Source organism: Balaenoptera acutorostrata, chromosome 9 (assembly GCF_949987535.1).
Source record: "Balaenoptera acutorostrata chromosome 9, mBalAcu1.1, whole genome shotgun sequence".
Lineage (NCBI taxonomy): Eukaryota > Metazoa > Chordata > Mammalia > Artiodactyla > Balaenopteridae > Balaenoptera > Balaenoptera acutorostrata.
The window spans coordinates 8432141-8458549 of NC_080072.1; the positions used below are offsets into that span (position 1 = coordinate 8432141).

Consider the following 26409-nt stretch of genomic DNA (forward strand, 5'->3'; position numbering starts at 1 on the left):
CCGTGGTGAGACTCAGAATCGATGGAGCCCGTGTTCAGTGTCGTGTGTTTTGTTAGTGTGTGTCTCTCCCAGTAGACTGTGAGCCCCTTGGGGCACATCCTGGGCCTCTTGTGGTCCCCACGTGTCCCCAGCACCTGCTGCAGTGCCGGGCACCTGGGGAGAACAATCAGGCGTTGCTGAGTGTCAGGCTGGAACAGCCCTGCAGGGAACGGTGACAGAGCTGCCCAAGACCAATCGTGATTCCTAAAAATGCCCCAAGATGATGGTTCCAGGGGTTCACAGGGGCGCCAGACACACTTCCAGCTACTGGAGTATGGCAGGGTAGGGTCCTGATGTGTTTGTATGAGTTGGGGGTGATGGGAGGTGAAGGATGGAGATCAGAATGGACAGATACCACTCCAGGCCCCTGGGTGGGTGGGGAGGAGTACGCCAGAGAGAGTTAGAACCAGGCCTGGGGAGAGGCAGGACCATGCCACCCCAGGGGCAAGGGTTCCCCACCAGCCCACCCTCCCCTGCCCTGGCAGGACTGAGGCTGCTGTCCAGGCTTGTCTCTGATGGGCCCTCCTGTCCCTTGGGAACCTCCTCTTCCCCCCACAAATGACATCACCACCACCCCATCCCCCATCTCCTCCAGGCACCTGGGGCTGCCTCTTGCTCCCTGCCTCCCTCACCCACTCACTCGTAGGCCATTATTCCCAGAAGTAATGCTTCTGATGGTGATTTAAGCATTTCTTGACTCTGGCTATCATTCACCTGTTACACACATCCCAAGTCAAGTTCAGGAAGGGAGACCTGAGTTGTGTCTTAAAGGACATTCCAGGACTTCCCTGGTGGCGCAGTGGTTAAGAATCCGCCTGCCAATGCAGGGGACACGGGTTCGGGCCCTGGTCCGGGAAGATCCCACATGCCGCAGAGCAACTAAGCCCCTGTGCCACAACTACTGAGCCTGCGTGCCACAACTACTGAAGCCCGCGCGCCTAGAGCCGTGCTCCGCAACAAGAGAAGCCACCGCAATGAGAAGCCCGCGCACCGCAACGAAGAGTAGCCCCTGCTCGCCGCAACTAGAGAAAACCCGAGCGCAGCAACAAAGACCCAACTCAGCCAAAAATTAATTAATTAATTTTTTAAAAAGACAGTCCAAATGGAGGGACCAGCCTGTGCCAAGGTACAGAGGGCCAGATGGGGAGCAGCTTGTGGGCAGAGGGCTGTGGGAAGGAGAGTCAGAGGCGAGGCCAGAAGTACAGGCCTGATCAGGAAGGAAGTTGGAAGGAGGAGAACATCCCCAAGATGTTGGGGAGCCAGAGAGCACTGTCTGCCTGATTGCCCGAGGAGGTGGAAGGCGGGGGCAGGGTGGAGGACGGTGGGGTAGAAAATTCGGGGTTTTGAGGTTGGAGGCTCAGAGACCTCTGCTGGAGCCCGGCTTCCCCTGACAACCCCTCCTCCCCACCACTGCCTCTCTGACCCCCTGCAGACCTCCTTCTCCAGGCTCAGAACCCCACCCTCCCCCTCAGCTCCCCTCTCTCCCACCCCTGCCCCCGTCCGAGTTTACTGCCTTGGTCCCCACCACCACCCAGGGGCTCTTGAGGCCCGATGCCCTGTGTAGGCCACCTCCCCGGGGACTCAGACAGTTCCTGGGCCCTTCCCCTTTGGTCCCCTTTGGTCCTCTCTGTCCTCCCAACAGGCTCCAACACCTCAGGGCAGCTGAAGCCACTGAAGATCAGACGGGGTGTCCTGAGCCTGGGTTCCCCCTCCTGAGTCCTGGTGGAGCAGAGCTGGGGTCCAGGGCTGGGGTTGGGTGGGGTCACTCAAGGCCCCTCGCCTGCCTGGCACAGGTGCAGCCAGGCCTGGCAGGTTCTGAGCTCAGGACACTTCTGAGACTGGGTGCTGGGAGGAGCCACAGACGAGGGGTGGGGAAGGAGGAGGAGGGCTCCAGTGACGGTGGGGGGATGGGGTTGCCCAGCAACCACCACGCTGCCTCTGCGAGGAGGGATCCTTAAAGAGCTGAGCAGAAAAGGCTGGGCTTGGAGGGGCGGAGGCATGGCCTCGCGTACCAATGGCTGCCTGCCACCCGGCCTCCTCCTCCTCCTCCCTCCAAGAGTGGAGCTCCAGCTGGGAGGGTGGCAGGACTGGGAGGAGGGGTGCCCAGCCCAGGGGGACCTGAGGCAGCTGGGCCTGGAACCACACTGGGGTCCTATCTTGTCCCCACAGGACACAACCTGGGAGGGGGCAAGAAGGCCGCCTTGAGGCCCTCAGGACAAGGGACACCCTGGGCTCCCGGACCGCAGGGCCTGGGACAGGAGGGAACTGGGACTCCTCAGCACCACCCCTGGCCCTCCCGCCAAAGGAGCTCTAGTTTTAGACCCAGATGAAACCGCCTCTTCCCAGCTGAGTGACCTTGAATGGGCCACTTCCCCAACCGCATGTCCTGAGTGTCCCAGAGGGCCAGCTGCAGGACTGTCAGCCAGGGGCTGCCCAGAGAAGGCGGGCCTGACAAGGCTGTGTCTGGTGGGTGGAGTTTCTAAGGAAGTCCTTCCTGGTGTCTAACTTAAATTCCCTGCACAGCAAAGGCTGGCTGCCCTTCCTCTGTCTTTTTTTTTTTTTTTTTAATAAATTTATTTATTTATTTTTTATTTTTAGCTGCATTGGGTCTTTGTTGCTGTGCACGGTCTTTCTCTAGTTGCGGCGAGCAGGGGCTACTCTTCATTGTGGTGCACGGGCTTCTCATTGCGGTGGCTTCTCTTGTTGTAGAGCATGGGCTCTAGGTGCGTGGGCTTCAGTAGTTGTGGCACGTGGGCTCAGTAGTTGTGGCTCGCGGGCTCAGTAGTTGTGGCTCGCGGGCTCTAGAGCGCAGGCTCAGTAGTTGTGGCGCATGGGCTTAGTTGCTCCGCGGCATGTGGGATCTTCCCGGACCAGGGCTCGAACCCGTGCCCCTGGCATTGGCAGGCGGATTCTTAACCACTGCGCCACAGGGAAGCCCCTTTCCTCTGTCTATATCGGAAGAAGGGAATGTCTGTTTGGTCTCAGTACCACACCTCATGTTCCAAAAGCAACAACTAGCGTGAGGATTCAGCTGTGTGGTCTTCTTCTAGTTCCTTTCCTTTTAGGGCCTCGGTTTCCCTGTCTATACACAGAGGGGCTGGACTAGATCAAGGTGTGCCTCGCTGGGGTCCAAGGAGGCACCTCTGGACTTCTGCCGCCCTCTCAAAATCACTGGGAGAGCTCCCTCCCAGCTTCCTGCAGTGGTGGAAGATGGGGGTGGGGGGCATCAAGGGGGCCAGAGCCCTGCCATTTCCTCACACCAAGGTGCTCCTTCCATCAACTGGATTGAGCCACATTTGGAAGCCAATCCTGTGCCCGATCCAATCCTGTCTCCCGTGGTCCTCTAATTGGTCCCTGTGGGTTTAGCATCGCCTCTCTTCCTGGCCCTCCATCAACCCATCCTCGGCCACCACCACCCCTCCAGCCCCTGCCTCCAGGTCCACTCCCTTCAATTTGCTCCCCCTCAGCTCTGAAGAGCAGCCTTCTAAAGTGCAAGCCTGACCCTGCCACCCCCTCACTCTAGCACCTGCCATAGTTCCCCATGGCCGTGCGAGAAGGCTCAGGGCCCCATGGGCCTGGCTACCCCTCTGCCCTCAACTCAGGCTCACTCCCCTCTGGACATTTCAACCAGATGGGGCTTAATCCACATCTGTTGAATGAATGAATGTCACTGAGAGCAGAGCTTCAGTGCCAGCCGTGCTGGCCTCCGGAGCACAGGAATGACCAGAGCAGACCAGGCCCTCTTCCACAGGCTGCCATGCTGGTAATAAACCAGCAAATAACTGAGAGGATGGGATCACTACAGGACCATGACGTGCCCTCTGAAGGAAATAAACAGGGTGGGAGGCACTTCAGGGGAGGACTTTCAGTGGAGGTGACATTTTCATTGAAGACCTGAAGGATGAGCGGGAGACAGTTTGGAAAGAGATGGAGGAGGAGTGTGCCAGGCAGAGGGAGCAGTATGTGCAAAGGCCCTGGGGCATTAAAGAGCCAGCCCTATCCGAGGAAGAGAAAGAAGTCCAGGAAATTGGGGAGAATGGAGCGTGGCATGCAGCCATGCATTTGTGGAGGGGAGTATGGATTTTATTTTAAGTGTAATAGGAAGCTATTTGAGAGTTTTAGGCAGGGAAGTGACATGATTTAATTTATATTTTAAAACGATCATCTGAACAACCACTTTGGAGAACAATTTGGCAATAACTAGTAGAGTTAAAGATGTGCATATACCACAACCAGCAGTCCCACTGCCAGGTGTATAGGAGACAAATTCCAGCACATGGGTTCACGGGCCGCATGCAAGATGCTACTGCAGCTGGGTTTGCAAGAGACAAAACTGGGCACGCTTGACTGGTGGTCAGTGGGAGGACGGGTGGAAGAGTGTGGGACAGTCCCAGCCTGGAATATTACATAGCGGTGAAAGCAGACCGACCAGAGCAGGCTGGGCCTGCCGGATAAGCCTCCCAAGCCTCACCACAAAGGGTAGCAGCCAATCCCAGGAGTTCCACTTTATATAAAACTAAGACACGATGGGCTTCCCTGGTGGCACAGTGGTGGAGAGTCCGCCTGCCAAATGCAGGAGACATGGGTTCGAGCCCTGGTCCGGGAAGATCCCACATGCCACGGAGCAACTAAGCCTGTGCACCACAACTACTAGGCCTGCGCTCTAGAGCCCGCGAGCCACAACTACTGAGCCCACGTGCCGCAGCTACTGAAGCCTGCATGCCTAGAGCCCCTGCTCCACAACAAGAGAAGCCACTGCAATGAGAAGCCCGCACACCGCGACGAAGAGTAGCCCCGCGCACCGCAACTAGATAAAGCCCGCACGCAGCAACGAAGACCCAACGCAGTCAAAAATAAATAAATTAATTAAATAAATCCAAAAAAAAAAATTAAAACACGAATACCTGGGTAATAGCCTGTTGAGGGGTATACATAGTAAAACTCTAAAGAAAATACATGCCCGATTCAGGGTGGTGGGTTCCTCTGTGGGGGAGGGGAGGGGAGGGCTTCAGCTCTTCTATGACATTGTATTTGTTGGGCTGTTGGTGGGTCCAGGGGCCGTGTGTGTGTGTGTGTGTGTGTGTGTGTGTGTGTGTGTGTTCAATAGAAAAGGAGCCCCGGTTGCTGAAGAGGACGGAGTGGAAGGTGAGGGCCAGCAGAGGAGCTGCCCAGGTGGGAGGAGACGGTGGTTGGACCTCATGGGGAAGTTAGAAATGCAGCCCCAGACCTGCCCTGCTGTTCAGAACCTGCACTCTTTCCTCCTCCCAGGCCGTCATTTGTTTTCTGCTTCATTAGCCCTGGTTCTCTCCTTTCAGGAAGAAAACTGAAGCTCAGAGAGGGCAAGGGGCTGCCTGGGATCACCCAGCAAGCTGGGGGTAGAGGAACCTGTGACCCTTCCTGAGGGGTAGGGGGGCCTCTCCAGCTGGGGCTGAGCAGGGGGTCAAGGCTGCCTGCAGGACACACCCACACCGCCCCGGGAGCAGTGGAGAAGCAGCCTCTCCAGGCCCCTCCCCCAGAACCTATTCCCCTCGTCGTCCACTCTTCCACCCGCCAGGGCTCCCTTGGGCCCCAGCCCCTCCCTGCGGGGCTGGAGACTGTGCCCACCCGGCTGGCTGGGGCCCAAGTCATCTCTTGGTAATTGGGTTTCAGGGATGCTTGTGGTTATGCTAATTGTGGGACGCTGAGCGCTGGGACCCCTGGCTCCTGGGGGAGGGGAGGCCCAGGCAGCAGCCAGGGTCCCACAGCACTGCAGACTCAGCACTCCCTCAGAAACCAGACTGCCTGATTCAAAGCCTGGCTCCCTTGAGCAAGTCATGCAACCTCTCTGAGCCTCTATTTCCTCATCTATAAAGTGAGAAAAATAATAGTACCCTCTCATTAGGCTCTCCAGGGAGGGAAGGGTAAAATGAAAGAATCCACTGAAAATATTTGGCCCAATGCCTGGCACAAAGAATTTGCTCGATAAATGTGTTATTAACTATTTTTTGTTTTTGTTTAAAGTCTAAAAGTTCCTCCAGGAAAATGTGAACGGGGGCTAGCCAAATCTGTGCAATGAGCTAATGGGTGACTCACTTTTCTTTTGCTTTTTATGTATATTATCCAATTTGGGGCAATGAACATGAATTTCTTGCAAAACAAAATACCAATATGTGGAAGGTGTCCAGGGGGCTTGGAGAATGGGTGTTGTGGGAGGGTGGGATCCGAGAGTTTGGAGTCCAGCTTGGGGACCGCCAGCTGGGAGGTTGGGTCTCCAGGGGCAGAGCCCAAGGAACCCAGGCAGGAGGGGACAAAGGAGGGGCCTAGGCCAGCAGGAACCGCAGCCAAGTCACCTGCTTTGAGCTTAAATGGCTGACTGGGCAGCTTTTGTAGGGATAGGCATGGGGGTGGGATGCCTGGGGTAGGCCAGGGAGGGGACTGCAGAACCAGAATGGACGTGGGTGAAGGGGCAGGAGTGAGGGAGGCCCCTCTGAGGTTCAGGAGAGCCGAGGAAGGGGGGGGCCTGGCACAGGGCCAGTGGGAAGGAGGAGGCTGAGGGGGAGACTCTGGAAGAGGGAGCCCAGCTGGGTACAACTCCCAACAGATTTGGGAAATCTCAGGGCTCTGCTCACAGAAGATGGAGTGAGGAGCTCGGTCCTGGAGGCAAAAAAGCCAAATCTGGCTGAGCAGGATGCTGAGTGGTCCAGGCTCCAGAGTCAGATCAATGGGATTGAAATTCTATCTCCACCACCCTCACTGTGTGGCCTCGGGCCAGGCATTTATCTGAGCCTCAGTCTCCCCATCTGTAAAATGGAGCGGTGCATCCAGTAAGGTCCCCATGGCTCTCCCTAGGAGGCTGGTGAACAAACCTTGATGAGAAGAAGCTGCTGTCATTATTATTGTTGTTATTATTATTAATGCAGACTGTCAGCAGGCTGATCTCACCCTTCTCCCTGGCTGACTGGGAAGAGCTGGGGACCCCAGCTCCTGCACCCAATGCCATCACGAAGCTCTGTGACGCCGTAACAGTTTTAGAGGCATTTTAAACACTATCATCCATGCCCCAAAGGCCTTCACTTAACTGACCTCCCCACCCCACAGATGAGGAAACTCAGGCCCCAGGGAGTGGAGCAACTGGCCCAAGGTCACAGCTGAGGGTTACAGGACCAGACCTTGCAAAGCACGAGGACGTTGGCTCCTCCGATGAGGGCTGTGGCCTTGGGCAAGTCACTTTGCCTCTCTGGGCCTCAGTTTCCCCGTCTGTAAACAGGGCGGGAAGGGGTGTGTGTACACACGTACACACATGTTGAGCTGATCAGCAGAGGTCCGATAGCCTGGTGCCGATAAGTGTGAGCCCCTTACCCCCTATGAGGGCCCCCCAAGCCTGGGGAATGTCCAGTAAGCCTCACACTTTCCACCAGGCAGCCTCACCTCACAGGACAGTGACCTTGGCCTGGGAGACAGAACTTGTCAAACACGGCAACTGCTCTTACAGCTTGAGATGCCTTTGAAGTCTATTGTTTTCTCTTCAGAAATTCAGCACATTTCACATTTTATTCCATCTGTGGGACGTTTCTAATCTAAAACCTGTTTTAAACGGCTCGCCCTCAAGTAGTGTGGACACCCACTGCAGGCCTGTGGGAACTCGGGGAGGAAACGGTGAGGACTTCATGGGAACAAAGCCCACTCCCCCAAACCCCCCGTGGGGCTGGGGCCACCATTCCATTCCATCGCGCGGGCCGTCAGTCAATCGTCACCTCATAGGTGCCGGGCACTGTGCTAGACTCCGGGGCACAGGGGAGCAGTGGGGGCTCGGCCAGGCAGAGGCAGGCCAGGAATGGGGCAGGTGCAGTGGAAGTGTAGGGGCTGTTCGGGGACGCACAGACACTGGGGGAGAACCAAGGAGGAGATCTGGGAAGGGATCACCTGGAAAGTGCAGTAGCCCCCTGGTCCCCCTCCTGCCCCCTTTGCCCTCTGACCTTCTCTCCTACTTCTCTCCCCGACTCACTCTGCCTCAGCCACAGCGGCTCCTGGCTGTGCTTCAAACCCACCAGGCGGGCTCCTGCCTCAGGGCCTTTGCACAGGCCAGCCCCTGCCTGGCCTGTGCTCCTCACAAGGGGCTTCCTTTTCAGCGGGTCCCCGACTCCTTCTAGGTGAGCCCCTACCCACCTGCCTGCCACTCTCTCCTCCCTTCTATCCACTTCACAACCTCTGGCGCTAATGGTAATTCTTGTTCAAGTTTATCTGGTTGTTTCTGGACTGTCTCCCTGCCTGATGATGAGATCTGTGCCAGCAGGGCCTTGCCGGTCTGTGTCCCAGAGCCTGGCACATACAGGGGCTGGATGCACCTTCGTCAAATGATAGAAAGCTGAGATCTGGCCTTACAGGGGAGGGTGGAGGAAAGGGGCCAGGGAGAGGGGCTGGGTGATTTGGGGGAGCAGTCCCCCCACCCCAAGCTTGGCCAGCAGCCTCTCAGGCCTTGGAGGCGAGGATGAGGCCACGTGGCAGCCGCAGCCTCCGGAAACACCCGGAGGGGCCGTGCCTGCTGCAAAGTCACTGCTGTGCCCGCTCACCCAGCTTCTCCCTGGCCCAGTAACCTGCTCAGCGCTTTCCTCGGGTCACCGAGTCTCCTCTGTGGTGGCCCACACGGCCCACCGCCCCCTCCCTTGGCACTCCCCAACCCGGGCTGGAGGATTTAGTCCCTGTCAGGGAAAAGCCTAGGCAGCTCCTACACCACCTCCTGTCACTGCCCTTGAACCAGCCCTGTCACCTGCATGGCCCCCACCCCAGATCCTGCCTCTTAGGTCCCCCCCCGGGTGGGCTCTTCTGTGAGGCCTGGTGGATGAGAGCCTCTCCTTCAGAGCCAGGGGACCGACCCCATGCGGCCTGGCTGAGTGACTCTGGGCACAATCGTAACCTGTCAGGTTTGTTCAGTGTATTGTTAGTGGGTGCCTGCTGTGCACTGGGCTCTGTGCTGGGCGCTGGGGACGCACTGTGGACGAGACACTCAGGGCTGGGGGGGTAGGGTAGCAAAGTAGACGCTCACCTGGGAGGTGAGGATGCTGGAGGCAGTGATTCAGGGCCCATGGGAGGGTGTAGCCGGAGACCAGCTCCAGACACTGCCGGCTCTCAGGGCCGGGGATGGTGAGGGTCTCCTCCAGGCAGGGGACCAGCCCATGCAAAGGCCCTGGGGCCGGAGGAAATGGGGCAAGTTTGAGGACCTGAAGTGTGGCTGAGGGATAGATGGGAGGGAGAGAGGACAGAGATAAGGTGATGAGTCAGCAGGGTCATGGGCCTGGGGTGTGGGAGCAGCTTGTTCTTTATCCTGAGAGCAAAAGGGGGCTTTGGACCTTTAACCAGGAAGCTGGGGGTAACACATGAGTTGTTCATATTTGCATAGTGAGAAGATCCTTTTCCGTGGCTCGGCTCTCTCATCTGTAAAATGAGTTAGTAATAGTGTCTTCCACACAAGGTCAGGATTAAATGAGCTCATGCAAGTACAGAGCTTACCTGGCCCAGGCCCAGGCCCTTCTGCCACTGTGGGTCCTTCCTCTACAAAAATAAAAGTTAATTGTATGACTTTGTTGGCATAAAGACGAATTTATTAACATTTTATATATATTATATATTTTATATATACTTAAAATTATATATAACTTTTGTTTTCAACCTAAAAGTTCACTTTTTCTTCTGATTTTTTTTAATTTTTAATTTTTAATTTTTTACTTTTATTTATTTATTTTTTTTAAAGTTTAGATTTTATTACGCAGATTCTATTTTTATTCCCCTGGTATTGTTTTTTGTTTTTTTTTTTATAAATTTATTTATTTATTTATTTATTTTTGGCTGTGTTGGGTCTTCGTTTCTGTGCGAGGGCTTTCTCCAGTTGTGGCAAGCGGGGGCCACTCTTCATCGCGGTGCGCGGGCCTCTCACTGTTGCGGCCTCTCTTGTTGTGGAGCACAGGCTCCAGACGCGCAGGCTCAGTAGTTGTGGCTCACGGGCCTAGTTGCTCCGCAGCATGTGGGATCTTCCCAGATCAGGGCTCGAACCCATGTCCCCTGCATCGGCAGGCAGACTTTCAACCACTGCGCCACCAGGGAAGCCCGTCTTCTGATTTTAAAAGAAATTAGGGACTTCTCTGGTGGCACAGTGGTTAAGACTCCACGTTCTCCATTCAGGGGGCCCAGGTTCAATCCCTGGTCAGGGAACTAGATCCCACATGCATGCCTCAACTAAGGAGTCCACCTGCCGCAACTAAGACCTGGCACAACCAAATAAATAAATATAAAAAATAAAATAAAAAGCGCAAAAATACATACGTACATAAAAATAAATAAATAAAAGAAATTACGTTTTCATGGTCCCTAAAAGTATTATGAGCCCCAGGTACATGCCTATTACTCCCTGCCTGGGCCCTCAAAGTGGGGGCCACTCTAGGTGCTGCCTGGCAGGGCAGGAGGGGGTGTGCAGTGGGGAGCAACCAGAAGAGGAAGAGGAGGGAATTCCCCGGTAGTCCAGTGGTTAGGACTCAGCACTCTCACTGCCAACGGCCTGGGTTCGATCCCTGGTCGGGAACTAAGATCCCACATGCTGCGAGGGGGTGGCCCCAAAAGAAAAGAAGAGGTAGATGTATCTGTGTGTCCCCCTCCCCTCCGCCCTCTCCCCTCGCCTCCCCCTCCCTCCATCCCTGTTCTGCTGCTGCCCTGGTTCCACCACATTCTGGCCCCTTTGATCCTCCCTGGGCCTGTGGAGAGTCAGGCAAAGCCGACCACGTCCTTCCCCAGCATAGACACCCCTGGGGCTCCCCGTCCGTCCAACCAGGGAAGTGCTCAGACTCATTTCCCTGCATGTCCTTCCTTCCCTCCAAGGTGTGCTGCCGCCTCCTCTGTGAAGCCCCCAGACTCCAGGCTGCTCCAGCTCTGGTACCTTCCTCACCTGGACATTTACACACTCCCCTCGACTCAGCTTGGGTACCCTCGGTGGCCCCGGCACACAGTTGGCACCCAAGCAAAATGTTTTTTTTTTTATCATGTTGTACATTACATCCCTAGTACTTATTTTTTTTAAACAAAATTTTTTTTAATTTATTCATTTATTTTTGGCTGCGCTGGGTCTTCATTGCTGTGCGCGGGCTTTCTCTAGTTGCGGTGAGCGGGAGCTACTCTTCATTGCAGTGCGCAGGCTTCTCATTGCGGTGGCTTCTCTTGTTGCAGAGCATGGGCTTTAAGCGTGCGGGCTTCAGTAGTTGTGGCAGGTGGGCTTCAGTAGTTGTGGCGCATGGGCTTAGTTGCTCCGCAGCATGTGGGATCTTCCCGGACCAGGGATCGAACCCATGTCCCCCGCATTGGCAGGCAGATTCTTAACCACTGAGCCACCAGGGGAGTCCCCAGTTAAAATGTTTTGTGCAGAGAGTGACAGAGGGGCCGCTGGGTCCCCTGAAGTGACAGTGGCCAAGCACTCCGGGTCTGGCCCTCTCCCTTTCACCAGGCAGTGGCCACATTCCAGCCCCTGAACTGGGCCGGGAGCTGGGGCACAAACTGGGAAGCAGCTCTCCCCCACCCACAGGACAACAGGTGCTGGGAGTCGTGGGAGGGGCTTCCCCCCCAGGTGCCCCGGGCCTGAAAAGGTGCGGAGTAGGCAAGAGAGAAATGGGGGTCAGGGGACTGCACTGCATGAGCAGCAGTGTGGGGGCAGGGAAGGGCTGGCAGAATGTGTGAGAGGCGGGGAGTGATGCCCCCAGCACACCGCAGCCCCAGCCCCTGGCCTGGTGGGCCGCTGTCCGCGGACAGAGGATTTGGCAGTGACTGGGGTGGACCTCATTTCCGCCCCAAGGTCACAGGCGCAGCACTGAGGCTCCTAGCCAGTTAATCGTGTCCAACAGAGCACGGCACAGGCACGTCCACGGGCAGGGGCCGCAGCAGGGCTGGACCACCTCGTCCTGCGTGGGGGCCGACAAGCCAACTCGGATGGCAGGCTTCGGACCAGGCATCTCACAGCCCCGGAGGCGCACATTCTGGCCCAGGAGGCTATGCCTGCTACAAAGCCAGAACAAGCCTCAAGCCCTGCTCAAACCCTAGGGCCAGGCGTGGGCCCCCCCGCACAAGCTTGATGACCCTGCTTTGCTGGGGCAGGTTTGGGTCCTTTGGGTGGGGCTGTGTTACAGACTCTGGTTTGGACCTGAGGTCCAGTGCTCGTCCACGTCTTGCTCGCCCATCACCCCGCCTCAGCAAGGAGGCCCTTTCAGACAGAGGGAGGGTGCAGGGGTTAAGAAAATGGGTGTGACAACCAGCCATCCTGGTTCAAACCCCTTTCCTCCCCTCACCAGTCACGCCGTGAGCCTCAGTTTCCTCATCAGAAAAATGGACTAATGACCAGTTGTGATTTAGAGCCTCAAACCAAACTGAGGGGAGCATGGGGGCGACGGGGCAGCAGAAAGGGGAGGAGCTGGAGACTCAAGGCCAGCGTGCGGGTGAGGTGAGGTGGGAAGGGCCAGCCCTGGCCGGGGAGCAGGAAGGCCTAAAACTGCCCTGCTTTGGATGGGAGGCTGGGCAGTACACCCAGCGGACCGCCTGTGGTATCTTTGGTACAGCTCCCCATCTTCCGTGTTCCCCCCAAGCCTCCAGGCCATCCTCCCAACTGTGAGTGCCTCGGGCAGCCCTATGGGGCAACATGTGACCAGGTGTCCAGGCCCCTGGGGAGAGGGCCAGACAGGGGCCTAAGGGAGAGAGGAGCAGGAGAACGGGGTCTAGACCATCAGATTGCAGCCCTTCCCCCTGAGCCCTGCCATGGGACTGCCGGGCATGGTGGGCTGGGGGAAGGGGACACTGCAGACCGGCCTCCTGGGATACCTGCTGAACTTGGGGACAGGCTGGTGACCAGGTCCTCCGTGCAGCTTGATTCTGAGCACCCAGTGCTGGGCCATACCTCCCTCTCCCACCTGTGGCAGGTAATGCCACCTGGCTACCTGGTCCCCCCTTCCCCCAGCTCAGCCTCTGCCCCAGGCTCACCTCCCTTCTTAGCCCCTGGATGAGACATCGGGCCAATCCACCTCAGTCCCCTCACCCGGGCAGGGCCACACTCGGTGGGGTTTAGGGGGTGCAGGGCAGGTGGATGTTGGCATCTCCTTCCAAAGGGGCCTGCAAAACAGCAGGTTGGTGCCCTCCCCTCCCGCCCCTTTGAGGCTCGTTGCCAGTGCATTTGACACTGAGCTCTCCACCAGCGGGAGCCAGCTCGTTTGCGGCCGGTGTTAATTAAGAGAGAGAGGTGATGGGGGGAGGCAGGGAAGGGCCGTGGAGGGCAGCTTCCGACAGCCGCCAGGACTGCCCTGGGAGCCAAGGGGGCCGGGAGCTGGACCCGCACCGACCTAAGATGCCTGGGTCTCCCGCGCTGGCTCCAAGGCAGAGCTCTCTGGACATCCGACCACTCGTCTTTGCAGCCAACCTGCTGGGGTGGGAGGTGGGTCAAGACTGCATCAGAGGGGCCTACTGTGTGCTCTGCCTGATGTGGAGGAGGCGGGCCCCAGCCCTGGGGGGCGGGGGGGGGAGGCAGGGGCGGGGCCGGGGAAGCCTCCCTCCCACAGTCCCTCAGCAGTCTGCTTCCAGGTTGGCCTGCTTTGTGGCTTGGCTTTGAAGTCAGCCAGAGCCCGTTCCAATCCTGCTGCCACGCAGCTCAACCTCTGAGCTTTGGTTTTCTTATCTGTAAAATGGGAGCAGTAACACTGCCCTTGTGGCTTTGTTATGATAGTGAATGGGGTCAGTCTGTGCCTGGCAAATAGCCCTCGCTCGGTCATTGGTGACATGCATTCCTGGGGCAGAGGCCACATTCCAAGCCTTTGCGGGCCCAGCCCCCAGCAGCCTGCCACGTCTGCCTGGGTGTCCTGCGTGGTCCATCTCCTGCTCGCGCTCTCCCTCCGGCTCGGGCTCTGGCTGCCTCACCCGCCTGCTCAGCCCGCCTCCGCCCACATTCCCCGCGGCCCCCCAGCGCTGCTCTGGGAGCGCCCAGCCGCTCCTCGCCTCTCCATCTTAATTAGCTGCTTGTATTAATCTTGCAAGTAACGTGGCAACTTGCAGCCCTGGGTTTTCGGGCTGTGGAATTAATTATCCCCCAGGCGAAGAGCTGTCAGCTCTGGGAGACCAGCCACTCAGAGCCACCCGACACCGCTTAGCAGCGCCCACAGCCTCCGCGCCGCACCCCGGGCCTACGGCCGGGCCGGCTCACAAACGGCCCCCATTCCTGGCCTGGGCTCTTTTCCGTGTCCCCCTCTTACAGAGGGGCTGCAACAGGACCTGGGAAGGCAGGGAGGGATGCCACAGCGGTGTCGGAGCTGGAGGCCCCGCCTGGGAGCCAGGACCCCTGGGGCCAGAGGGGCTGAGGCACAGCTGACCCATCTCCCCACCGGGCAACACCTGGGCCTGGCGCACCTGCCCTGTCTCACCCATCACTTGCTCTCATTAGCATCAGTGCTTCACACAGAGGCAGCTGTGTGGCCGGAAGCGGGAGGCCAGGCTGGGAGGGGCGCTGACTTGCACAGCCTCGCATTCTGATGGAGAGGCCGCCAGCCTCACTTCGCCCCTGCGTCGGCCCCTGGGGAGGCCGGAGAGGGCAGCTGGCCAGGCAGAGCGAGACGGACAGGGCACCCGCGGTAGCTGGCGGTCCAGCTCTGGTCGAGGGTGCGGGGGGCCAGGGGCCGGCGGAGCTGAGGAGCCCTCTCTCTTCCTTGACCTTCACAAGTCACCCATCTGTTCCAGTCCGGTTCCAGTCCCAGTGCCCTGGGCCCTCCCTGCGCTGCCCCGGGGTGGGGTCCTGACCTCGCACGTGAGTGCTGTCGTCCAGCCCTGGTTCACAGTCATCCCCTGGGCGGCACTTACCACGGCTGCAGCGATGCAGTTTGTTCCTAGTGGCTGCAGCTCTGTGTCCCCCCCAGTCTGTGAGCTCCGCATCTCTACACCAGGCCTGGCACAGAGGGGCTCGGGAGACCCTGTGGGAAGAAAGAATGAGTGGGGGACTTCCCTGGCAGTCCAGTGGTTAAGACTCCGTGCTCCCAATGCAGGGGACGCGGGTTCGACCCCTGGTCGGGGAACTTAGATCCCACATGCTGCACTGTGCAGCCAAAAAAAAAAAAAAAAGAAAGAAAGAACGAGTGAATGAAGGATACGTGCGGCCGAGGGTCGTCTGCCACTCTAGACCCCACATGCAGCTGCTTCCGGGGTGAGCGGACCCGACCGTGGTGCCTCCCACTCCCACCACCCTACCAAACCCAGGCCTATTGGGAGCCTCAGCTGGACAGGAAGTCCCAGCCCCCTCCGCCTCCTGGTTATCTGCCCCTGCTTCAGGGACCCTGTGCCCAGGGACCCGGGCTGGCCCTCGGGCCTGGCTGGCAGCCCCCCCATCGCCCCCTCCACACAGCTGCATGCCCCACCAACCTCTCCCCGACTGACCGCCTTCGTCTTTCTCTCTTGCAGCCAACAGCTCCCTGCTCGGAGGCGGCGGCGGTAAGTACGCCCTTCCTGCGGCCTGGGGGTTGGCTGGGGGTCTGCTTCTCTCCTCCTGGCCCCTTCACCCGCGGAGCCCAGCTGGCTGCCCTGCGCCTTCCCCGCAGCCTTCCCCCTGGTCCCCACGGTGCGCCGTTCCCATTTCTCCATCTCTGCCCTTCTTTACCACCTCCCACCCCATCGGCCTTGCCCGGCGTCGCCCTCATTGTGGATGAAGCCAGACACCTGGCTGGCAGGCCCGGCTGCTTCAGCACTGGGTGACTGGAGTAGGTCCCCACCCTCTGTGCAGAGGCCTCCTGGTCTGTAACTGGGGGCTGGAGGGCCCCCTGAGCTTTCAAAGGGTCTGGGCCTGGGACCGGGTCGTTGTGGGGCCGGGGCACAGGTGTGGTGGGGAAAGCCCAGCCCTGCCCCTGATGCCCACGGGCCCTCAGCCAGCCCTGCGCTCCTTTGGCCTCAGTTTCGCCACCTGTGAGGGCAAAATTAGCGTCTCTGCTCTGCCCTGCAACCTCACAGGGCGGCTCTGCCGCCAGGACAAGTTCTCATCAAGTCAGGGGGAGCTCCGCCAACGGTTAAGCCCACGAGAATGCAATGCGTGTGTGTTCACTGTTGTCAAGGACCACCAGGAAGCAGGGGTTCCGGCAGGCCAGGCGGGCAGGGCGTTGGAAGTCAGCGTGGGCCCGGCCCCCAGGGGCACAGGGCAAGGTCAGCAGGTGCCGGCGGGGAGGGGCGGGGGGACAGTCCCTATGGCCCCGGGGCCCGGCCAGGCCAGCACAGGCTGGCCACACCAGCCGCTCGGCCCCAGCCCCTCACCCCCCGGCTGGCGGGGCCGCCTGCTGTCTGTGCAGGCAGCAGTAAGATTGGTGAGCTAGGGTCAGGGGTTAATGCGCCGTCGGATAAATCCCAGGGTGCGCTTACGGCAGTGGTGGCGTGGCCCAGGCCAGGTTTTAAAAGGGGAAAAGTAAAAGGGGCATAGAAGGTCAGGAATAAATAAGAGCAGCGTTAAGAGCTGTTGATGACCGGCCAGGATGCAGGATGGGGGGGGGCGCGGGGAGCCTGTTTGTGTTTAGAGACGTTTTCCCTCCCTCCCTCCCTCCCCCCCTCCCCTGCTTCTCCTCCAGCTGTCCCTGTGGAGGTCACAGCTACCCTGGTGGCCTCACAGAATGAGGTGGCTTCACTGGGGACTGGGGGTCCACAGACAGGCCCATCTAGGACCCTCTTCTGAGCCAAGTGCCTGGACAGATCTGCCGGGCACCAAAGGAGCCTGGTCCCTGCTTCCTCAAGCTCACAGGCCAGACAGGAGCACCACCACGACACAGGGTGGTCTGTGCAATCGGGGGGGCTGGGCCGGGTGCTCAGTGAGGAGGACAGCCTCAGTGTCCGGGCTTGGGGACCAGGGAGGCTCCTGGAGGAGATGGTGCCTCCTCTGGGACCCAAGGGACGGGTAGAAGGCAGCCGGTGAAGAGCAGTGGGAAGGGTGTGCTGGGCAGAGGGAACGGCACAGGTGAAGCCTGGAGTGAGGGAGAGCGTGGGGCATTCGGGGAGACTCCGAAGACTGGAGTGGTCGGAGCCCAGCCGGGAGGAGGGGAGACGGGAGAGGGCTCAGGGGCCTCAGAGACCACATGAGGAGCTGGATTTTTAGCCGTTCAGTTAGGAAGGCAAAGGATCACAGAAAGGTGTGTGGGACTTACAAGTCCTAAGTCAGGTCATCACCCCTCTTCTGCTCAAAATTCTGCCAGGGCTCTCACCTCACCTCCTTCCCACGGCCCACAGGGTCTCCAGCCACCTGTCAGACTGCCTGGCCCTCTCCACTCTGTGCCGACCTCCCTGCAGTTCCTGGAACAGACCTGGCCCACTCCTGCCTCAGGGCCTTTGCACTGGCTCTTCCCTCTGCCCCGAATGCTCTTCCAAAGAGAGCCAAGTGGCTGCTCCCTTCACCTCTTACAAGTGTTTACTTGCGTGCCGTCTACTCAGTGAGGCCCACTCTGACCCCTCGAAATTGCGGCTCCCTGCCCCTGCCCCACCTCCCCAGGCCCCTCACACTGCTCTAGTTTTTATTTTCCTCCAAGCACCTCTCTCCTAATGTGCTATATAATTTACTTGTTTATTATGTTCATTGTTTATTGGCTGTCTCCCCACTGAGAACAATAGCTCCAGAAGGCATGACTGTATCGCCAGCACTTAGGACTGGGGCTGGCGCATACAGTTGGTGCTCAATAAATGGTTGATAAATAAATGAATGAATGAACTACAGGTAAAGGCAGGGACAGACGGCCTTACATGTCAAGCAAAGGACTTGCTGATGAGGGCAGTGGGAGCCACTGAGGTTTCAGGCAGGGCAGGGAGTGGCTCATAGATGGCCTGGTGACCTCACTCTGGGAGGTCAAAGGACAGCTGCTCTGGCCAGATTGAGGGGGGAGGCCCAGTGGGGTCCCTCTAGCTCCCTTTCCTGCAGCACTGAGGGTGAGAGGAGGCTGGAGCAGGCCCCAGGCGCAGCCTGACCGACGCAGAGATGGATGGGGTGGGCCCGGACTCAGGAGGAAGTGGGCCCGGAGTCCAGCCTTTTAACGCCGGCCGAGATTCATGGAGCCGCCGCCGGTGCTCACTGGGGCTGTCACTCTGCTAATGTGATTGGAACAAGGCGGAGGTGGCAGGGAGGGGACAGGGGATAGGGAGAGGCTGGGGCTTGGGGGGGCCTGGCGCCCACCTGGGATGGGAATGGTAACAGGCCCTGGGCCCCCGGGATGTCCTCTGCTCTCACATCTGCCACCTGTACCCTCTACCGCCCCCTGGTCCATCCAGCCTTAATGCCCCGACCTGCCAGGAGGGAGGGCCCAGGCAGGGGCAGCCTGGGACTGGGGGGTCTGGGTCCCCATCTAACTCTGCCCAGACAGACCCTGGTCTTCCCAGGTGCCCTCTTCTCCCAAGTCCAGCCCTGCAGGGGTTCAGGCCTCTACCCACCCCCAATTTCCCATCACCACCCATTTACCTATCCAGCCACCACCCATGCATTTAACAAGCACTGGTCCTGTTCAGCCTGCCCTGGCCACTCTGTTGAAAACTCCCCCAGCCAGCCCAGCCCTCCATGCTGATCCTCTCCCCTGTCCTGTGCCTGTTCCCAGAGCACGGATGCCCTTTCAACATGCTTGTGTTTTGTGCTTAGTTTTATTGCCTTTCTCCCCACTAGAACATACTCTCCCCAGGAACAGGGTTCAGGGGATTCCAAGCCCCTAGATCAGCCTTTGTGGGGTGGTTAGTTGCACCCCTGTGTGCTGGGTGCTACCCTAGGAGCTGGGGACTAACAGCCCACCCCGGGGTTCTCATACAGTCCTGTTGGGGGAGGGCAGCTATCAGTTCAGAAAGGAGCTCTTGAAAGGGGGGCTGAGGCTGGCCTGCAGGCCTTTGGTGCAGGGAACCGCAGTGTTTACAGCAAGTATGTAGGGGAGTCTTCTGGCACCCTAAACCTCAGTGGGAACCCCCAGGGGCCGCTGGGGCCAAAAGGACTTAACCCAAAGGGTGCAGGGCCCCTGGGCCTGCCTCACTGGGGTTGGGCACCCACCAGGCCCTGAGGCCAAGGTAGGTGGTGTGATAACACAGTGAAGGCCCCCCACTCCCCATTCCTTCCCAGCACTCTTTCTGAGTGTGTGTGTATATGAAGCCGGGGAGGACACCTGTGTCAAACCCTGGGACTCAGGACTTGACCCTGCCCTCAAAGAGATCCATTTTGGTAGAAGTCTTCCCAACAGAGGGGGCATTTGACTTGGGCCCCGAAGACTGCATAGGAGTTCGTCGGGTACAGAGGGATGGAGAGGCCCACCAGGTAGAGAGCCCAGTGTCTGCGGTGGGGAGACCTGACAGGGCTGGGGCAGCTACCCAGCCGGACCCTCAGGCCTGGGGACTGCCAGACCCACTCCTGCTCCCGCCTCCTTCCTGGAGAGCCTTTTACTGGCTCTATAAAAAATTTTTGTGAACAAACACTCTCCTATTGTATGGTAGGAAGGGAGGCGGGCCCTAAATCAGGATGGGAATCGACAGGGCCCTGACGCGTGTCTCTCCTGTTTATTGGGACTGAAATGTTTACTCGGCGATAAGGAGCCAGCCTTCTGGTGGAGATTTGTGCACTCTTTTTCAATTACCCCTCGTCTTTCTCTGCCACTTTCGCACTAAAGGGATAATAAATGTATCGGAGCGTTTCAATTATTCATCTAAATCATGACTGCGCCTGCCACAGCCAAGCTTTAGTGACAGATTAATTCAGGGCCGCCTTCCTCTGCTTGCAGTGGCCATCTCTGCCCCTGCCTGTCCAGAGCCCCGGGGGCCAGCCCAAGGGGTGGGCGGCTGGGGTCAGGCAGGTCCCTGGCAGGGGCAGGGCAGGATGGAGCCCCATCCACACACAGCCACTGCCAAGGACCCTCCCTTCCGGAGGTCAGCGGGCTGCCCAAACCTGCAGGCCTGTGAGGGCGCAGCCACCCTGCCCTCCTGCTTATCGGCTCTGCACGCCCTCCACCCTATGCCCACACTGCAAGTCCACGTGTGCGTCCCTTACACTGCAGGGTCCCAGGCATCTCCCACCAGGGAGAAGCCAGAGGTGGCTCGGCTCCCGGCATAGCCCTCTCCTGCCACAGGGCCTTTGCACATGCTGCTCCTGTGCCCACCCACCACACCTTCCCACCTAGTTATCTCCATGTCAGGGCAGCCCCTCCCACCAGCAGCCCCCCAACACACACACACACACACACACACGCCCACACACACACACGCCCACACACTGCTCTATTTGCTGAGGGGCCTGCCACGTTCCTGGCACTGTCCTCAGTGCTGGAACACAGCAGGCACTGGGACACAGCAGCCACTGCCCCTCTTGGGCCAGTATTCTGTCATCCTTGAAAATCAGACTCTTGTTCGTGTGATTAAGTACCAACTGCTCCCCATCAGACTCCCCCACTAAGGGGCATGCACAGGGCGTCTGTCTGTCCACCTCCTGGAAAACAGTAGATGCTCAGTGGGGACCTGTTGGTGACCCAGCCATGCCCAGGGGCGCCTCCCCACAGCCCAAGTATCTGTGTGCATTCCTCCCCCACCCACCACGCAGGCACATGGCTCGGGCAGAACCTGCCACCCGGGGCCCAGCCTCTCCTCTCTCCACACAGGGACCCATGAGTCCAGGGGGCGGGGGGCACCCTCTTTCCTCTCTCTGTCTCCGTCTGAGTCTCCCTCGCCCCCACTCGGTCTGTCTCTTGCCGTCTCACTCACTCTCGCTCCATCTCTCTGTCTCTCTCCTCCACGCCGGCTCCTCCGGCACGTGCATTCTCTCCACCTCTTGCTCTCTCCTGCTCACTCGCCCTCAGGATTCAGGCCTCGACTTCTGCCCAGCTCGTCTGCCATCCCGCGCACCTCCACCTGGCACTATCTCCATCGCCCAGCGCCGCTGATCTGTGATTGCTTCCCGGCTCTGCTCCGATTAGCTGGGGCCTGGCACAGCAGGCAGACAGGGGGCCCCCGTGGCCCTCTCCAGGCCAGGCTGTGTGGGCCGACCAGCCAATCCTGAGCACGGCTCCGTGCCAGGCTGCGGCAGGGGGGTGCATGGGGCGGCTGTGGCCAGAAGTTGTCTGGGGCAGGGGGCCGTGCTGCGGCAGAGAGGGGAAGGGCGTTCCTGGACGAGGGTACAGCAAAGGGCCCCAGAGGCCATCTCAGACCACGCTCCTGCCCTGCTGGCACCTTCCCACGGCAATGGTTCCTGCTGATGCAGCCCTCCCCTCCCACCTCTCCCCCTGTTGCCCTGCTGAGCCCTCTGCCTGGACCCCTCCTCCCCTGACCTCCCCAAAGCCTTTCTTCTCACCACTCAGGGCTCTGCTCAGATGCCACCTTCTCAGAGGCACCTTCCCAACCCTGAACCGCACCCATGTCTGCCCAGCTCCCTTCCCTCTCCTCTGGCTCTGGAGTCTGTTTCCTTCTGCTGTTTCACTGCGGTGATATTAGAGCCGCACTTCGCCTCCCTCGCCCAGGGCCTGGCGCCTGGCGGGTCCACCTCCCCACTGCCCAATGCCTGTGTCGAGGATGGTGGGGGAGGCACGCGGAGGCCGGATGTCATCTAAGGCGGAGGCTGGAGGGAGCCCCAGCCTTGCTCAGCGCTGATGATTTTATTTCATGGACTTGTGGGAGCCATGGGAGGTTTCATGAGCAGGGGAGTGATACGGTCCCCCAAGTAAAGGCCCCAGTTGAGGAGGAGGAGGTGCTAACAGCTGCCAGACGTGTGGAGCGCTCCCTGAGTGGACGCCAGGGCCTTGCTGGGCTCTCCCTGCAGAATCTCACCCCCGTCACAGCACTGTGGGACACGCGTACCGTTAGCATCTCCATTTTGCAGATGAGGAAACTGAGGCACCAAGTCCCTTGAGCTGAACCGCGCTCCCCACCCCCACCCCTCAGCCAGCCCTCCCTGGGTGGGAGAGAGAAGGGCGGGGACTCCAGCTTCGGCCTCTGGGGCCCGTGCCCCGCCCCCAGCGGGCAAGATGCTTCCAAGCCCCTGCCTGCAGCTGCCACAGGGATTTTTAATAACGGGAGTGATTTTTGCATGATGAATGAGGTGCTGCCGTTGTGTACATAATGAAGCCCTAATGTTTTCAAATCCCCATTTAAGGAGCTGATCTCACCCCATAATGAATTTCAGATCACATCGCGGAGCTGTCGTTCATCCATCTTCTCCCTGGGGCACCCACCCGCCTTGGCCCCTCGAGGGTGGGTCCTGGCGAGGGTGGGCTCTGCATCCCGCCCCCCACAGTGGGATGAGCCCAAGGCTAGCACAGAGCGGGGGCTGGCACGGGTTTGTTGACTGAATGAGTGACCAGGAGGGTGTAGGCAGAGGCCGAGGCAGTTCTGGCAATGGGGTATCATGTGGGGCTGAGGATCCCAAGTCTCGGCCTGGGCCTGGGAGGAAGATGGAGGCCAGAGATGAAGAGGGCAGGAGGGGCCAGAGAGAAGGGGGCCCGAGGCCCTGGCCTGGGTCACTTGGCCAGGCTTTATGGCTGGGCCTGCCCCCTGCAGGTTAGGGGCCTGGCAGTGCAGCGGCTCAGGCTTCTGCCCCCTTTCAGCCCTGGCATTCGGCGTTTGTGCAGGTGGCTGGGATGGGCGGCAGCTGCAGGCTGCGCCAACGTGGTTGGAGTGGGAGGGCTCTCAGGCCGGGCGCCCAGCCCCTGGGGCCTGCGGGGTGAGACGTCTAAGTGGGAGGTGGTCCCGAGGGCCCAGACCCAAGTGCCTTCCCGGGCTCGAGAGGTGCACCCCTCCCCTGGCCCCGTGGGCCTCAAGCTCACCCCTCTGCCTCCCCAGCCCTCTCTCTGCCAGGGCTTTCTGGGTGACATTTCCACCTGGCAGTGGGTCCCATCCCTTGGGCAAAGGGGACCCCAAGAGCATGAGGGACAGAGGAGTCTTCTGCCTACGGAGTCCGTGGCTGTGCCTCGGTCTCCCCATCTGTAAAATGGGGCAACATGTGATAACGTGCAGGGCCCTTTGGTACCATCTCGCACTGAACGCTCACACCAAATGCAGAGGGAGGTGCTGTTACTGAGCTTGTACAGATGAAACTGAGGCGCAGGGAGGTGAAGTGACCCGGCGGAGGGGTGGGAGAGCTGGGGGGAGGGAGCCTTGGGTCTCTCGGGGCCAGGTCTGCTCTGCTACCAGGAGGCGTGGCCCACACAGCCCCAGCGAGCTCCTTTCAGAGGCTCTGAGACTTGGCACCCTGGGAGGGCACTGCCCAGGCCCGTCCTCTCCTTCCGCTGCCCTGCGGACCCACAGGAGCCCACAGGGCAGGGCTGGGGGCTGCCCAGGCAAGGCCTCACAACCCCCACCTGGCTGAGAGTGGCTTTGCCTCCACGAGCTTTTGTCCCTGTTCCTGTGAGATGGAGGCTGGGGAAGCGGCTCTGAGCATCTGCTCTCCTGTAACTGTGAGATCTTGGACGAGTTGCTTAATAATTCTGGCCTTTAGTCTCCCACCGCCCCCCGGCCACCTCTCAGCAAACCTCAGTCCTCCCCACAAACTTTCTGAGGCCAGTTCTGAGGCTCAGAGAGGTTAAGTGACTGGCCCAAAGCTATTGGCAAGCTTGTGGGCAGGATTTCTGGAAAGAGAAATCCCAGAAGGGGGCGAGCAGGGGGGCCAGACCCACAGGACAGTGGAGGGGAATTGGGGGGAGATGGAGTGGTAGGCCCAGGGCCAGCCAGGGTCTCCTGCCCTCTGTCAGGGGCACAGCTGCCCTCCTCTCCCCTAGGCCACAGGCCTCCTTGTGTTCCTGTAAATAATTAATTAGCCCCTGCTTGCTTGTTTGTTTAGCATGAGGAATGCTCCCCCACTGAGATGCATTTATTGCTGAATAAATTTAAATATCTAATCTTCCCTTCATGAATATTACAGCACTCTAAATAGCGGCCAAAATATCCTAAGCGCCTTGGCAAATGGCCCCCACGGGAGCCTGTCTGCTTCACCTCCACTGGCTCTGAGGAGGGCCCGGCTCCAGGCCCTGCCCTCTCCCAGCGCCCTCCTGGCCCTGGACTTGTGAGGCAGGGGCTGAGTCTGAGCTGATGCTCCTGAAGGCTCAGTGCAGGGCTGTGGAGGCCACACCGATGGCAGGAGGCTGGGGTGGGCTTCCAAGCAGGTGCGGCTGGCTTCTCTGGGGGACGTGCCTGGACCAGGGCGGAGAGTCAGGGCTGGAACAGAGAGAGGGCAGACAGGGCCCCCAGACAGAAGAGATCAGGGAGGCAGGAGGACGGGGAGAGCAGGTCTCCAAGGCAGCCTTGCTGGATCGGATGGAGACAGTTAGTGGTCAGCCTGTGGGTGCAGCTGAACGGTCGTGCAAGAGGAGTGGTCCCAGACCGCTCAGCAACCAAAGGTCCCCAAAGCAGTCCCTCTGTTGGGAGGGGGATATGTAGATGTGGGGAGGGGACAGGAGCCAGGCTGCAGGGGCCAGCAGTGAGGAGACAGCAGCCGTAGACAAAACGTCTTCCCAAAGTGTTTGGGTGAGGAGGGCAAACAGTAGACAGACAGCCAGGGTGGGAGGGAGGCTCAGGATGGGAACGGAGAGACAGGTCCTTTCATGGTCCTAGAGGAAGTAGAGCAGTCCAGCTGTGTGACCTTGGGCAAGTCTCTCACCCTCTCTGTGCCTCAATTTCTTCTTCTCTAAAGCAGGAAAAATAATAGCACAGCCAGGCTATGAGGCCCAAATAAGACAGTGGATGTACATGGCTCAGCGCCTTGCTCACCAAGAAACTTTTGAGGGACTTCCCTGGTGGCGCAGTGGTTAATAATCTGCCTGCCAGTGCAGGGGACACAGGTTCAAGCCCTGGTCCGGGAAGATCCCACATGCCACAGAGCAACTAAGGCCGTGTGCCACAACTACTGAGCCTGTGCTCTAGAGCCCGCAAGCCATAACTACTGAGCCCGAGGGCCACAACTACTGAAGCCCACAGGCCTAGAGGCCATGCTCTGCAGCAAGAGAAGCCACCCAATGAGAAGCCCGTGAACCACAATGAAGAGTAGCCCCCGCTCGCCACAACTAGAGAAAAGCCCGCGTGCAGCAACAAAGACCCAAGGCAGTCAAAAATAAAATAAATAAAATTTTAAAAAATTTATTAAAAAAAAAAAAAGAAGCTGTTGAGGCTGAAATTAAGGAGCCAGACCTGGGACCTTAAAGGTGGAGGAGCGAGGGGGAGGCTGAGGAGGGAGGCAGAGTGGCCTTAGGGCCATCTTCCGGGAGAGGAAGGATTCAGCCTTGACCTTAGTGGAGGGACATCTGAGGAAGGCCCTACCACCCATGTGGGCTCAGTCTCCCCAGGAGAGACCCCAGGTTTTCTGCTGACTCAGAGTGAGGTGGGGGTCAAGTTGGAGCTTTGAGGGTTTTTTGTTTTTGTTTTTTTAAATTTTTTTGGAGTATAGTTGCTTTAGAGGGTTTTTGGATATGGCTGACCAGGGAGGGGACCGAAGGTCAATTGGTATGAACTGGGGCACCCCCTAACCAGGCAGGCCCAAGGGCCAGCTGCCCCAGGGTCAGGTGGGGAGTGGGGAGGAAGGACATTGTCTTTGGATGGGACCTCAGGAAGCCTCCTCCTTCCGGTCTCCAGGGCTCAGCTTAGCCCAAGGAAGAGCCGGGACCGGGCCTGGGGGTCAGAGCCAGGGGAGGTGCAGGTCATGGTGGAGACATGGGAAGGGCAGCCCTTTGGGCTGGGGGCCTCCTCTGGCACTCAGGGATGGGAGAGCCACAGGCTGCTGTGTGGACAGGGAGCGGGGGCAGGAGGGGGCCTGGCTGCTGAAACCCTGAGTGCCAGGGCCGGTCTGGGCATTGGCTTCTTGGGGGAAGGGTGAGCAGGGGTGGAAGCCCGGGCCTGTCCCTCAGCTCTGCTTTGGGAGAACTGCTCCCTGGGCACCTGCACATGGCCCGGCCCTGTTCTGCATGCTGCTCGGGGGACTCCAGCCCGAGGGCTCTGCCAGCGCCAATTCCTCCCTCCGCCTCCCCCCTCATGCCCCCAGGTCAGCCCCAAACGCTTGGCTGCAGACTTGTCCGCTCCTGCAGGAAACAATAAGTCCCTCAAACACAGATCTCGCTGAGCGCCACTTCCACACGGCCCCCACAGTGGGCCAAGGTCGCCTGCAGGGTGGACAGCACGGGGAGATGGCAGGCAACCAGGTGCCAAGTGGATGAGACCACTGGGGCAGGGCTGGGAGGTCCCCAGGTGAGCCGGCTCCGGCAGGTCCCTGTGCTAACCCTGTACGCCCTGGACGCTACCTCCCGCCCCGCTCCCTGGTATATACACATTGGGCACCTGCCCGTACAGTCTCACTGACCTAGTAATAGCCAACACTGGCGTTGCCTTCACTCATGCCTTAAGCATGTTACAGGAATTAACTTAATCCTTCCAATACTC

General features: G+C 59.1%; 1 protein-coding gene across 2 annotated transcripts in view; it reads left to right on the forward strand.

Moving 5' to 3' along the window:
• MACROD1 (mono-ADP ribosylhydrolase 1) overlaps positions 1–26409 on the forward strand; it is a 152829-nt gene that overhangs the window by 122669 nt on the left and 3751 nt on the right. The window contains exon 4 of one of the 2 annotated variants that reach the window (XM_007174469.2): positions 15478–15507. The exons of the other annotated variant lie outside the window; for it this stretch is intronic. Coding sequence (XP_007174531.2) covers positions 15478–15507 — 30 coding nt within the window. The remainder of the gene's footprint in view (positions 1–15477; positions 15508–26409) is intronic. 2 annotated transcript variants of the gene reach the window in all.